This window comes from Corvus brachyrhynchos, unplaced genomic scaffold, assembly GCF_000691975.1.
Source record: "Corvus brachyrhynchos isolate BGI_N302 unplaced genomic scaffold, ASM69197v1 scaffold525, whole genome shotgun sequence".
NCBI lineage: Eukaryota > Metazoa > Chordata > Aves > Passeriformes > Corvidae > Corvus > Corvus brachyrhynchos.
The window spans coordinates 523,743-537,133 of record NW_008238341.1 but is presented as its reverse complement, the minus strand read 5'-3'; the positions used below and the strand labels follow the sequence as shown (position 1 = coordinate 537,133).

The 13,391-nt window shown below is 51.7% G+C and overlaps 1 protein-coding gene across 4 annotated transcripts in view; it reads left to right on the top strand.

Moving 5' to 3' along the window:
* The first annotated feature begins 8,636 nt into the window (after positions 1-8,636).
* LACTBL1 (lactamase beta like 1) overlaps positions 8,637-13,391 on the top strand; it is a 17,553-nt gene continuing 12,798 nt past the window's right edge. Inside the window, exons 1-3 of one of the 4 annotated variants that reach the window (XM_017735103.1) lie at positions 8,637-8,732; positions 9,347-9,434; positions 12,684-12,825. In XM_017735103.1, coding sequence (XP_017590592.1) covers positions 9,414-9,434; positions 12,684-12,825 — 163 coding nt within the window. In that variant the 5' untranslated portion in view covers positions 8,637-8,732; positions 9,347-9,413. Of the gene's footprint in view, positions 8,733-9,346; positions 9,435-9,793; positions 10,172-12,680; positions 12,826-13,391 lie in introns of those variants that run through there. The other 3 variants (XM_017735102.1, XM_008634313.2, XM_017735104.1) reach the window with 3 other exon arrangements.

Sequence of the window (13,391 nt, the reverse complement as noted above, 5' to 3'; positions counted from 1 at the left end):
GGAGAAATGCTGCTTTCATCCAAAAAAATCAGAAAGCTTTTGCAGCCCCACTGGCACAGCAAAAAGCAGTGGATGAGATCCCAAGGGCTTCAAAAGGCAGCTGCAGGGGGAACCACTCCTAAAACCCTCAAGGCCCTGAGCCAGGCATGGCCAGGAGTGTACCCACCAGTACCTTCTCTGCTGGTTGCCCTCAGCCCTCTCCAGGGTCTCTCTAACCCATGCACACCTTCCCCTCAGGCTCCCGTCTCCCTCCTGCCCTGGAGCCTCTCTGACCATTGTCTCTCCACCCAAGCAGACTGATATTCCCCTTTTCCCAGGCCACTCCAGAGCTCCAAACTATTCTGGTTTCTCCCCACACTCGTGACAGGGTTGGGGAAGGCAGCACAGGGGAGGCAGGGAAAAGGAGTAACGGGGTGGGCACGTGCAGGGTGAGGCCACCACCTGTCACAGGGACATCTGGGGCCACTTCCAGTGTTAACTCATCCCCGCTGGAGATGGTCAGGGTCTTACCAAGCTCAGCCTGATCATGTCCAAGGAAGCTCAAAGAAAGGCACTGCTGGCCATGACAGGGATGATGGAGCTGCTGGGTGGGTAGAAATCATGGAATTAATTAATTAATTAACTAATTCATTAATAATTCCAATCATTAAGGTTGGGAAACTCTCTAAGAGCTCCAAGCTCAACCATCAACCCAGCACTGCCAGGTGCTAAAACCGCATCCCCAAATGCCACATTCACATGGTTTTTGAACACTTCCAGAGATGGTGACCCCACCGCTGCTCTGGGCAGCCCGTGCCAGTGCCTGAGCACGCTTTCTGTAAGGAATTTTACCCACTATCCAACCTCAAGCTCCCGTGGCACAACTTGAGGCCATTTCTTCCATTCCTGTCACTTGTTACCTGAGAGCAGAGCCCGAGCCCCACCTGGCTCCACCCTCCCTAATGTTAACAAAACTGCACTAAAAGGCCTTTGCAGTGACAAGTTGTGTATTTTCTTAAATTGATGGAGAAGGAAGTGGTGAGAGCCACTGGCACAAAGGTCATGGGGACAGGGATGAGGGGAGTTGCTCCAGGACTCCCTGATGGATCCGGAGGAAGGTCACAGGGATGGATGGACCTGGAGAACTGTACCTGTGAGGGGAGAACTCACTGCACCTTCCACTGCCTGAAAGGACTGGAGAGAGGATGGAGCCAGATTTGGGTGTGCAGAGAAGGGACAGTGGCCATGGGCTAAGGCTGTCCAGAGCAGCTGTGGCTGCCCCTGGATCCCTGGCAGTGTCCAAGGCCAGGCTGGATGGGGCTTAGAGCACCCCAGGATAGGGGAAGGAGTCCCTGCCCATGGCAGGGGAAGATGAAATGAGCTTTAAGGTCCCTTCCAACCAGTCTGGGATTCTGAGGTTCTGTATTACTCTACAGTGGGACACACAGGAAAACTTCAGCTTCAAAGTGGACAAGCACAAGCACAGAGTGCCAAAAGTTTCTGCTGAAGACCACGTAAAGTGGGTCCTGCCCTTGAAAACAGGTTTCCCATTTTTTCTTGTAAGGAAGATTAACACCTTTCAATTTTTAAAACACGTGAAGATTTCCTGTGCCTTCACCTGACTCCATGAAAAAAAATTTTTAAGAATTTAAAACTCCAGTATTTTGAGATGTCAAAAACTGCTCAGCCAGGCCAGGCCTTGCTGTTTTAACACTCTTGTGACTGTGTGTGTTTTCCTGCCTTACCTGCAATGGGAAATCATCATTTCCAAGGCCCTTTGCCAGAGGCACAAGGTGGATTACCAGACCTGTGTCCTTCGTTTAGGAATAATAGCCATTAAACTCCTTGTTGCTATGGGGCTGCAATTTCCAGAGGCGATCCCCATTATCGGAGAGCTGGCTGCTGGCAAGCAGTTAATGAGAGAGCTTTGAAACGGCTCAGTGAAAACCCAGCTCCCTGCAGGCTTCAGAGCAGCTATGAAAGAGGAGAGGGAGCCAAAGCTGGGTCCAGCTGTGACAGCCCCAGTGTGGGGTGGTGGCGGCTTCGCTGTCACTGCACAGACTGAGGGAAGCCCCTGTTGGACCCAGCACAGGAGATTTTCTGCAGAGATTGATCACAGAACTATAGAATTCCAGAATCGTTTGAGTTGGGAGGGACCTTAAAGCTCATCCAGTCCCATCCCCTGCCACGGGCAGGGACAACTTCCACTGTCCCAGGCTGCTCCAAGTCCTGTCCAGCCTGGCCTTGGACACCTCCAGGGATCCAGGGGCAGCTACAGCTGCTCTGGGCACCCTGTGCCAGGGCCTCCCCACCCTCCCAGGAAACAATTCCTTCCTAATATCCCATCCATCCCTGCCCTCTGTCCATTTGAAGCTATTCCCTGTGTCCTGTCCCTCCATGCCTTGTCCCCAGTCCCTCTCCAGCTCTCCTGGAGCCCCTTTAGGCCCTGCAAGGGGCTCTGAGCTCTCCCTGGAGCCTTCTCTTCTCCAGGTGAGCACCCCCAGCTCTCCCAGCCTGGCTCCAGAGGGGCTCCAGCTGTTGGAGCAGCTCCCTGCTCACAGTGCCCAGAGGCAGCCTGGAGTTTTGCAGTGGCACAAAGACTGAACTCTCTCCTGTGTGTTAACAACCTGTGGATAATTAGGGAGGTTGTGGCATCGAGGGCAGGCCCATCTGCTGTCTGGGTGCAGGTCCAGGAGCAGGGGGAACTTTTTTCTCAACATGTGGGCAAGTTGAGAAAGATACAAAAATGCATTTTCTGTAAATGCATTAAATAAATGAAATTTGTAGAAAGGAGTTTACTCTTGTGAAGGAGCCAGAGGGCTCTGTGCTTCCCAGGCAGAGCCAGGGATGTGAGCCAGGGATGATGCCGTGGCCAGAGGGTCAGGGATCCCAGCAGCCCCATGGTACCTGAGCGAGGGGAGCAGAGCAGCACCAGCCTCATGGGGAGGGGCAATCAAGAGTCTCCATCATCAGGGGGGCTGGGGATGGTGAGGCAGATCCAGTGTCAATTCACACACCAGGGTCAGGATCAGTGGAATCCACGGCCAGGGAATGGACACGGCTGCACTGGGGACCAGCAGAGTTACAGCAAACCCCAGGCAAGGGCCAAAGGCTCAGGTTTGGAGCTTAAACGCAGCCCTTCAGGCCAACAAGCACGGCAGGGAGGGTGAGGCTCCAGGTGAGGCCGGCCCAGACCTTTGGTGCTCCCAGGGCCTTGGCAAATCCTCCTGGAAATGAGGCACATTCAATCCTTAGCAGCGAGCAGCGTTCCCCCTTTTGTTTGACTTTATCACAAATCTGTTTTCAAAAATCCCCAAATCCCAAGGTCTTGGGATCATGACATATCAAACAAAAGAGTAAAACCGTTGTGCCTCTGTATTACTTGTTTTGAAGAAACCTTTGAAAACATGTCCTGGCTGTCTCCAATATGGAATATTTCCTCTCAGGCTTCTGACTCTTGCTTCCCAATTCCCTGAGCGAGGCAGTGACAGCACGTGGCACTGCTGGCCACCTCCTCCACTGCCACCCGAGCCACGCCATCGCTGCTAATCCTGGATACTGGAATGTGCAGCCGGAGCCCCTCTGGAACTCTGCTCCATCTTTTGACTTTCAAAGCTCACTTCAACCGCACAAAACCATCAATAAAACGAACCAGCTGGTAACGGGACGCAAAGGCTGACAATGGTGCCTGGTAGGACACAAAGCACACCCAGTGGGACAACAAAGTCCTGGCTGGGCTCTGCAATGTGGGGCCGTGGGAGGGGGAGAACCCCCCTCACCCCCCTCCTGGTTCAAAGGGCTGCGAGGAGAGAAGGGCAATTAGAGCTGGCAATTGCCTTCCCCCAGCAGCCCCCCTGTGAGAGACTGACAGCCCAGGGAGGAGGGGACAGTGCAGCCGAGCCCCTGTCCCTGGGACATGTCACTGCTCTCCCAGCATCAGGCAGTGCCTGGACCGTGCATCTGAGAGCCTCCCTTGTTCATTTTCTTATTCCTTCTTTAACTGCTCAAACACCTGGGCCTGATTTGTCTGCTCAGACTGTTTCATTTGAGGTGCTTTTTCTTCCAGCCAGGAAAAAAATCTGATCACAAAATATCCCCATCAGTCCCCTCCAGCCAGCAAAACCACACCTTGCCATGTTCCCTGCATGGGGATCTGCTCTGAACCAGGGGCTGGGCAGCAGCTGGGGCCTTCCTGAAGACCTGTAGGTGCATCTTTTGGCAGGAAAATTCCAGGAAAATTGCAGGAATATCCTTCAGGGCAGAGAGATTGAAGAACAGTGCTGGGGAAAGCCAAAGGGGAGAGCTTTTCCTTATGCAGTGGAACCATGGAACCCCAGAATGGCTTGGGGTGGAAAGGACCTTAAGATCATCTCATTTCAACCCCTTCTCATGGTTGTGGTGATGAGAGAACCTTGGCTGACAGCAGAACTCCCACCCAGCTGCTCACTCCCTCAGCAGGAGTGGGGGAAAAAATTGGGGGAAAAAAGGAGCAAGAAAACTCCTGGGCTGGGATGAGATGGGGAAGTCACTAATTACTGTCACAGGTTAAAACAGACACAGTTTGGGGAAAGGTAATTTAATTTATTGCCCTAAAATCTGGGGAGTGGGAAACAAAAAGACAAACATTAAACCAACATATTTCCTCACCACTCCCCACTCCTTTCTCAGATTCAGTTTTGCTTCTTCACTCCAAACTCCCCTAATAGCTCCTCCCCCCCAAAAAACGTGGTGTAGGGGAGATTGAGGGCAGCAGGTCAAGGTCAGCACAAAGTAGATTCTTCCTCTTGCTCCTTCCTCCTCCCCTTTCCTGTGCTCCAGCATGGGAACCCCAGAGGCTGCAGTCCTTCAGGAAAACCTCCCGCAGTGTGGTCCTTCATGGGCTGTGTTTTCTTCAGGAATATCCATTTGCCCTGGAGCGGTTCCCCACGGGACGCTGTGTGAGTATCTGCCACGGCATGGTCCCCTCCACAGAGCAGGGAACATCCGTCCTGGTCTGAGTCCTCCTTGGGCTGCAGGGAAAATCTACACCCCCATGGAGCCCCTCCTGCTTCACCTTGCTGCTCCTCTCTCGCTTCTCTCTTTGCTCTTTCCTTCTCCTCCCACCTGGCATTTTCTTCCCTTTCTGAAATGTTTTCACAGAGGCACCATCAGCTTCACTGGTGGGCTCAGCCTTGGCCACGGAGCTGACTGGGACCAGCCCCCTGAGACCACTGCACACCCCCAGCCCACCAAATCTTTCCTATCAAAGCCCAGGCAGGATGGCAAGCTGCATCCCCAAATTCAGCTACGGAAATGGGGTGGGAGAGGAACTCAAGAAGAGGGAGGAGTTTCTGGAAGCAGGAGAGGTGTGGGGGCCCCAGCAGGTGCTGCAGGAGGGAAGGGGCTCAGTGTGGGGGGAATTTCCCACCCTGCTGATTTCCAAAGGCTCTGCATTAGTCACGTTAGTGCCAACGGTTGTTTCTGGGCAGGGATGGAAAAATAACTCAGCTGGAGAGAGCCTGGTGGGCATTCTGGCTCTCTGCTCCAGGACAACCTGTGTAAAATACCTGGGAATGCAGCATTCCTTGGCTGGAAATGGAGACAGGTGCAGCCAGACCGGGCAGCTTGGGACCTGGGCAGGTCTTTGTGTTGACGTGCAGCTGAGTGGGGTAGAAGCCTAAACAGCCCCCAGCCAGCTGTTTGTTTTGGTCGTTCCCTCTCCCACTGACTCCTGGTCAGAACTATTCCACGGATTGACCTTTGCAGCCCCAGGCTGTAGCCGGTGTTATGAAACACAAAATCCTGCAGTGCCCGTTCGATGCTCGCTCCTGGCTGTGGCTCCCTGGGTCACAGGGATGCTCTGGGAGCAGGAGGGAGAAGCTGCCCTGGAAAACACAGCGTCTTCTTACGCCCCTTCTGAGGTTTCTCTAAGCTGGGGCCCAGTGGAAAACCATTCAGTGGAGGCCACTCTCAGCCCCCCTGCCAAGGACGGGGTTGAGAAATATCAGTAGTTTGGCTTAATAAGTAAGTTTTAAATCACACTAGGCCACTTGGAGTTATAATACTGTGTGGTTTAGCTGCTTGCTTAGCTTTCCTTTCTCAGTCTGAGTAGCTGGATTTGCAGAAGCCTCAAGTCACAAGCTCTGAACTCTCACCCAGATGTGCGTTTGGGTGGAATGGAGTTCATCTTCTCAGTAACTTTCCTCGTAGCTGGTACAGAGCCGTGTCTGAATGCAGTAGGAGAACACTGCTGATAACACACTGATGTTTGAGCTGTTTCTGGGCAGTGCTTTCCCTAAATCAGGAATGTTTTGGGCTCTCAAGCTCTGCTGGCTCAGTGAGTGCTAGGAAGCACAGAGCAGGAGATGAGGAGGCTCCAGCTATCAGTGGAAGCTGCAACTCCACAAGATAAGAGAAGTCAATGGCCAGTCTGTGTGGAGACAGGAGTCCAGTAAGGTGTTAGCAGACCCCATAACAAAAATCACCACTGGAGGCATGAAGAGCACATGCACGAACTGTGAGGTAGAAAAGCCCAGGGATCTCTTTGTTCAGGGTCCCTCTGCAGAGACACCCAGCTCAAGCTGTTCCTATTGCTGTAGCACTCAAATATTGGGATTTTTTTCTGGAATAGTATGTCTGAGACTCTGCTGCAGGAAGCCGAGGACAAAGAAACCTTTTTTTGACAGTTTCATGACCCAGGTGGGACCCAAGACCACAGCCTTGGATCCTTTCATCTCCAAACATCCATTACCAGCAATGTGTGAGCTCCCCTGGGACCTTTGACGTGGGAGGCTGTGGCGGTTTAAGAATGGAATTCTCCAATTTAGTGCTCCCATGCTGCCCCTCGCTCCCCTCTCCCCCTCCACCTGTGGGTGGCTGAAGAGGACTGGAGGCACATAAGATAAAGATCGTGGGTTGAAATAAGAACGATTTACTGGAAACAGCGATGAGATAAGAAAATGAACGGTAACAGCAACAATACAGAGGGTGTAAGAAACTATTCACATGGAAAAAACCAACTGATAATAGACAATACCCGACCACTTCCTTGACTGGAAGGGACCCCTTTTCACCCTTCTCCCAGAAGAGTCCCTTTCCCTGCTCCCAGCAATTCCATGAGGTGGCACAGAACAACCTCCAGGTCCTGACCATGCCTCTTCCCAGCCAGTGCAAAAATTAACCCTGTCCTGGTCAGAACCAGGACCGAGGCGCCAAAGGATGAGTGTTAAAATTCCATCAGATTTGGTGAAAATACTGGAGTGAGTTTCTCTGTCAGGGAGGGTTTGAACCCCGCTCCTGCTGCATAAAGCACACATAGAATAGGATTTAAATCCCTCTTAGTTCCTGAAAATGATGGGAAAATAGACCCAGCACTGGGAAAGGGACACCTTTGACTGCAGTACTACAAAACTGTGAAAGAATCTTTGGCACAGCAGGTGTATCAAAAAAGCACCCAGACATTTTATAACCAGAGATAGAGCCCCAGCAGAGCAGTTGCCACCACAGGGGACCTTTGACAGCACAAACTCACCTTTCTGAGGCATCAACTTGGTTCCCAGGACAGAGGGATTGTTGGTATGTGTGGGATAACTGGGCATGAGACCACCATAAAGAACGCTGGTAGCAGGGACAGGAGGAAATCAGAGTTCCCAGAAATGGGGAGTGACAAAACCATGAGGAGCCTGATCTACTGTAATTAGCGAGGACGTCATCAGCAGCCACATTCACCAAAAGTTGGGCACAGCTCTGGGGCACAGACACGGGGCTGCACAGGCTCCACTGGATATTTTGGGCACTGTCAGATTCTGGACTGCTACTGGAGGTACTGGAATGAAGGGGTGGTACTGGGGAGAATGCCCCTACTAATGCCTTTTCCTGGTCTCAAAATCAAGAGTCAGACATGGTTAGAAGGGAAAAAGGGATTTTATCTTGGTATTTATTTTAAGGATCCTTAGGTGCACATGTCCAGGTCATATGCACTGAGATGCACCCCACAATGCCCACCCCCAAAAGATCTGGTATAACATTATAGGTGCTACTAATTAGCACATCTATCAAAGATTCCCCAATGAGAGGCTCAAGTGAGCCCCCCTTCCCCAAGGAGCCTTCCCCTGGATGGTTCTATCTTAGTTTACAGAACGTGTTCTGGAGAGGACCTTGGGGTCTGGGGCACACTGATCCCTAACTATGAAGCTTCTAAAACGTTGAGTCTCCCAGCTGAACAAACAAGTCCAAGAATGTAGGCAAAAAGCACTGAGAATACAGAAGTTATAGAAAGGTATAAAAGAAAAGGCAAAAAAAATCTTCATGGCCTCACTACCTGTGAAGATCTGAAGAAGGAATAGGATGGCCGGTGCCCTGAATTGCATAACCCCCCTGGATCTGGAACGTGACTGGGTGCATAACCATGGCCTCCTCTTTGGGAGAGCATTCAGGATGTACTTTATATATTATATTATATTATATTATATTATATTATATTACATTGGTTCATTATCAGCATGTCCAGCTCACAGCATGTTACGGATACTCACACCCCAGCTCCCCATTTTCCACTCTGCAGTACTGCTGGAGCCAGGAAATCACCAGCAATCCTCCCTCTGGCTGCATCCCTGGACAGATGCTGTGCTGCTTGTGGAGGAGTGAGGCCTGACCCGTTAATCCATGCTCAGAGAGGCTGGCAGCTGGATTAGTGCTTCAGAAGCTCTTAACATCTGCAGCTGCAGGACAGCCCCAAATTCCTCAGCTGGAAGCCGGAGGTAGCAGCAAGGCTGGTAAGAGCTCTTTTTGGGGGGTTGGGGATTGAATCGCCTCTGCCAGGTAGAGGAATGAGGGAGATTTTATGGGAGATTTTCTGGGAAAGATGGTGGTGGTGGCATTATCTTGGCACTTCCAATCCTGTCATGCAGTCCCTTGGCTGTGGCTGTGATTCCCAAGGCTAAGGGTGTGTGGTTGGCTGTGTAGAGGGAACAAGGCAAAGGAGGCTTGCAGGGGGCTGGAAGGACCCTTTGGAGGAGCCACAGTGAAAATGTGCCAGCCTTGAAGGTCTCAAAGCTCCAATTTCTTGTGTTTGGAGATGAGGTGAGGATGGTCAAGGGAAATGGGAAGTCCCAGAGCTTGGGGGTGAACCCAAGATGCTGCCAGACCAGAGGCAGAGAGAGGGAAGGTGTTGCTGAGGACTTACCTTGAGTGATTACTGTGCTTTATCTCATGGAATAGTTTGGGTTGGAAAGGACCTTAAAGATCTCCTCATTCCAACCCCCATCTCCAAAGCCAGTCTCTCCCTGCTGCTCTGCTTACCTGAGCTGGGCTTCGTTACTCGGGCTTTTGTTACCTCCTTGCTCTCTGCTTTTTGCCTGCACCAACTGCTTGTTCCTCTTCATCACAGGGGTTCATGAGCCCTTTATTTGTGGGGACCAGCAGCTCAGGGGATGAGAAGAGCCACCTGAGCAGCCATGGAGGGGTTACAGCTGCGGGTAAGGATCCTCTCCTTCACCTCCCACTTCAGAGTGCGCGGCAGATAAGGGGGAAGAAATCCCAGCTCCACCTCTGTCCTGTGAGCCTGGGAGCTGGGAATGACTCCCTTGTCTGTCACTGGGAGGGAACTCCAGGAGGCTGTTCAGGATTAAGCCCAGAGAGTGCCTGAGCTCCCAGCTTATCTCCCCACATCCCCTCCCCTCGAGTAGCTCCCGGGGCTGGCTGGAGGCACTCAGGGACTGGCCCTCTCCTGCTTAATCGCCTCCTGTTCAGATGTCAGGAGGAGATGAAGCTGCTATAAATAGATGGTGAAGCCCTACTGGTTTCAGCTGTGATTCACACACATGGCACAGAAGCTTTAGGAAGAATTAACATCCAATCTCTCAGGCACTTTCCTGTGCAAATGCCATCCTGTCCCTGTCACTCTAAGCTCCTTTCCTGGGGGAGATCAGCAGCACTCTGTGGAGGGCCTGGATGGGCCAAATGGATGGGGAAACCCAGAGCAGGACTCCTGGGGAGATAAAGCTGGAGAAGGACTTTTGGGGAGATAAACCCGGCCGCTCCAGCCAGTGACAGAGCAGCACCTGCCTGTGACACGGAGCTGCCTTTGGAAGATGCCAAGGGCTCCTGCTCCCCCCTGCCCAGGGCTGAGGCCGGCCAGGATGGGGCTGTTGAGGTGCCCACACGCCTGGAGGAGGGACAACAGCCTTTGGGACTGAGGCAGCTCCTGGAGATGGTACGTGAGGGGCTGGGGGTCTTTCTGGCTCTCCCTAATCCGTGCTGAGCTGCGCCTTGACCAAGCGACCCTGGTGGGGCAGGACAGTGACCTGGGTGGTCCACGGGGAATCCCCAGTTTCTCTCCCCATCCTAATTTTGCAAAGCTCAGGGGGAAAAAATGTATCCTACTGCTAAGCTCTCCCCATGGGAAGCTGTGTGCACTCATTCCTGCATGTGTTTGCATTCATTTGCATGTGTTTAAGTGCTCAGCATCCCCCTCCCCCTGCCTTGCTGTGTCTGTGCTGTGAGCAGTGACGGTCACAAAGACACAGAGTGAAGGGGAAACCAGAGGAAGGTGAGACCAGACAGGTCCTGGAGTGGGAATTGTGTGAGTGTTTATAGGGATCTATCCATCTGCTTGCCTGACAGCCTCCCCAGTACAGGGGGAAAGCGGTATTTCCCTGGAAGGTAGTTTGGAGGGTAGAGCATCTCCTCAGGTGGATGAATATTTCTCATACTTTCGGGTGTCTGGTGTCCCATCAATAAAGGAGAGATCCATGTCTCTAGTCCATAGTATTGCCAGGGTTTCTTTGCATTCCCACTGCATCACAGGGCAGAGAACGAAAAAGAGCCATTCAGAGCACTCATGATTCACAAGAAATAAAGGGGAGTTTGGACTGAAGGATGAGTTTGGACTAAAAGATGAGCTCAAAGTTCGTATCTTTGTGTGCTCAGTTAGTGGCCCAGGGAGTGTGGAGTCCATGAGATGAGGAATACACCAGAAAATACTTGTCCTCTCACCTTGTTCTTCAGGACTCGCAAATCAGGGCTTCTCAGTGAAGCAAGGAAAGAGGCAGAAGGAGGGTCAGAGGAACTGAAAATTGGTGGAGGAGTCAATGTTGTTAAGATGGGACTAGATCCAAGAAAGTCATGCCATGACCACTCCAGGGCAGAGGGCCCTGTCCCACTCCTCGCTGCAGGAAAACAGCCCCAGGTGACATCCTTGAGCACACACCGAGCCCTGCCAGCATAAGGGGATTAAAGTGATCTCAGCACAGGCTTCTCTTTGAGTGATGGGATCTCCTGCCTGCTAAGGCCCTGCGGGAGGTTGGTATAGCCAAACAAAAATGGGATTGCTGTCAGGATGGCATTCCCCTATTTAGAAACACATCACAGGCAGGAATATGGACCTGGAGTGCTCGGGCAGGCTCAGCTGCAAGTGGATCTGCAGGCACCTGCCCAGTCTAAAGCCATCCTTGAATTTTAATTGTTATGGAAGAACCTGATATAAGCTGCTTTCAGAAATTCCTGTAGGAATACCCGACCAGGCTGAAGGGCTTCAGGAAAAATTGTGATATATTTCTGCTATTACGCAGAAAGTGGAACTGCAACCCAGAGTTCCAGTGAAGGCTGGGAAACCCAGCTGGATCCACAGAGTCATGTGCAAGTCTGGGAGAGGCTCTGCAGATTCCCTGGCTGTGAGTGACAAGGCTCAGTTGATTTGCAGAAGCTTTTGCATGAACTATCCCATATCTCAAAAGCAGGGGGGGAAAGGGCTGTGTGGAAATCTAAAGGGAATATTTCAATCTGTCTATCCTACAAGTGAGTCCAGACAACCTGAAACAGCTTAGGAATGTGGAGCATATTGGATGCAAATGGCAGGCCATATGTTTTATAACATTAATTGCCAAACTTTCAAAAGCACCCTCCTGACCTCCTGCAGGCAGTGAAGGAGCACAGCTCAGGCTCAGGCACCTCCTCATTTGTCATCTGTTCCTTGTTTTTCTTCAACATTGATCTGGTTCTCTCACCAACCTGGATGGTCTCCAGTGTTGTGAGAGCTGCACACACTCAAATATCAGCCAGTTTCCCAAAACATGGCATCTGTAAATGCCAAGCTTACAGATGGTACGTGATAGAATGGGATTTGCAGGCACAACAGAGAAGGGTAAGGGCAGCACAGAGTGAATAATTCCATCATTCATCTAGAAAAGCTGGATCTGCTCAGATGGTCTGGCTGGTGGCTGCCATGAACAGATGCTGGACTCTGGAAAAAGGGGCTGGAAAGATATCCAGGAATAAGTCATGGTGGTTGAGAAGGGAGGAAGTGAGAGCTGTAACTGAGACTCCTGCCAGGCTGGGATGATGAGCTTCACCTGCAGGGAGGGGAGAAGGCAAAAGGAGTGGTTGATGTTCCACAAGAAACACCAAGGAGAGGAGAGTTATGGCTCACAGAGCTCATTGAAAGCCAGGAAGGCATTTCTGGTTCCAGTTACCCCAACATGGGCTGGTCTGCCCTGCCCTGGTGCAGCAATGGTACTGAAATTATCCCAGAATCCCAGAATAGTTCGGGTCGAAGAGACCTTAAAGCCCATCCCATTCCACCCCTGCCATGGGCAGGGACACTTCCACCAGAGCAGGTGAGTCCTGTCCCTGCAGCAGCTTTATTCTCCAGCACAGGGGCCTCTCTCACAGCTGACACACACAGGTGTTTTCTCTCTCAGAGCCCATTTCTTTTCCATTCCCAGCAGGCACCCAGCAGCCAGAGCTTCCTCAAACTCGCTGCCATGGAGGTGAAGTGGATCCACGTCTTGGTCGTCTTCCTCTTCCTGCTGTCTGTGGCCATGACCGGCTGCTTCCTGTGGCAGTACAGCCTCCCCAAGGTGGAGCCCAGTGAGTAGTAGGTTTTAACCTTGGTCATGGTGTGGCACAGGGATTTGGAAGACTAGGAAAAGCTTTCTTCCCATTTCTCCCCAAAGAGCACTTCCCCAAACATAGATTCGCCCAGAGAGCAATAAAGTTTTGTCCTCCTTTCTGGTTCAAGGCCACAGAGGAGGTGAAGGCTGGGTTGATGGAGGTACCATGTCACTCTGCTGGTGGCCAGAGAAGCTCCATCAATCCTGGCCGAGCCGTGGTTAACTGCTAAGGCGGCATTTTATTTTAGATTCTTTATCTTGGTTTTTTCTGTTGTAAAAGTTACTCCAGTTCAGAACTGGCTTTGTTTCATACCTTACCATGTGTTTCAGCTTCAGGGTTTGCTCCCTTTCCTATTCCCCAAATCTTTGCATTGGCTTAAGCCAATTCACATTAGAATTCATGGAACCACAGAATCACAGAATGGTTTGTGCTGGAGGGGCCTTAAAGCCCATCTCATCCCACCCCTGCCAAGGGCAGGGACACCTTCCTATCCCAGGGTGCTCCAAGCCCCCTCCAACCTGGCCTTGGACCCTTCCCGTGAC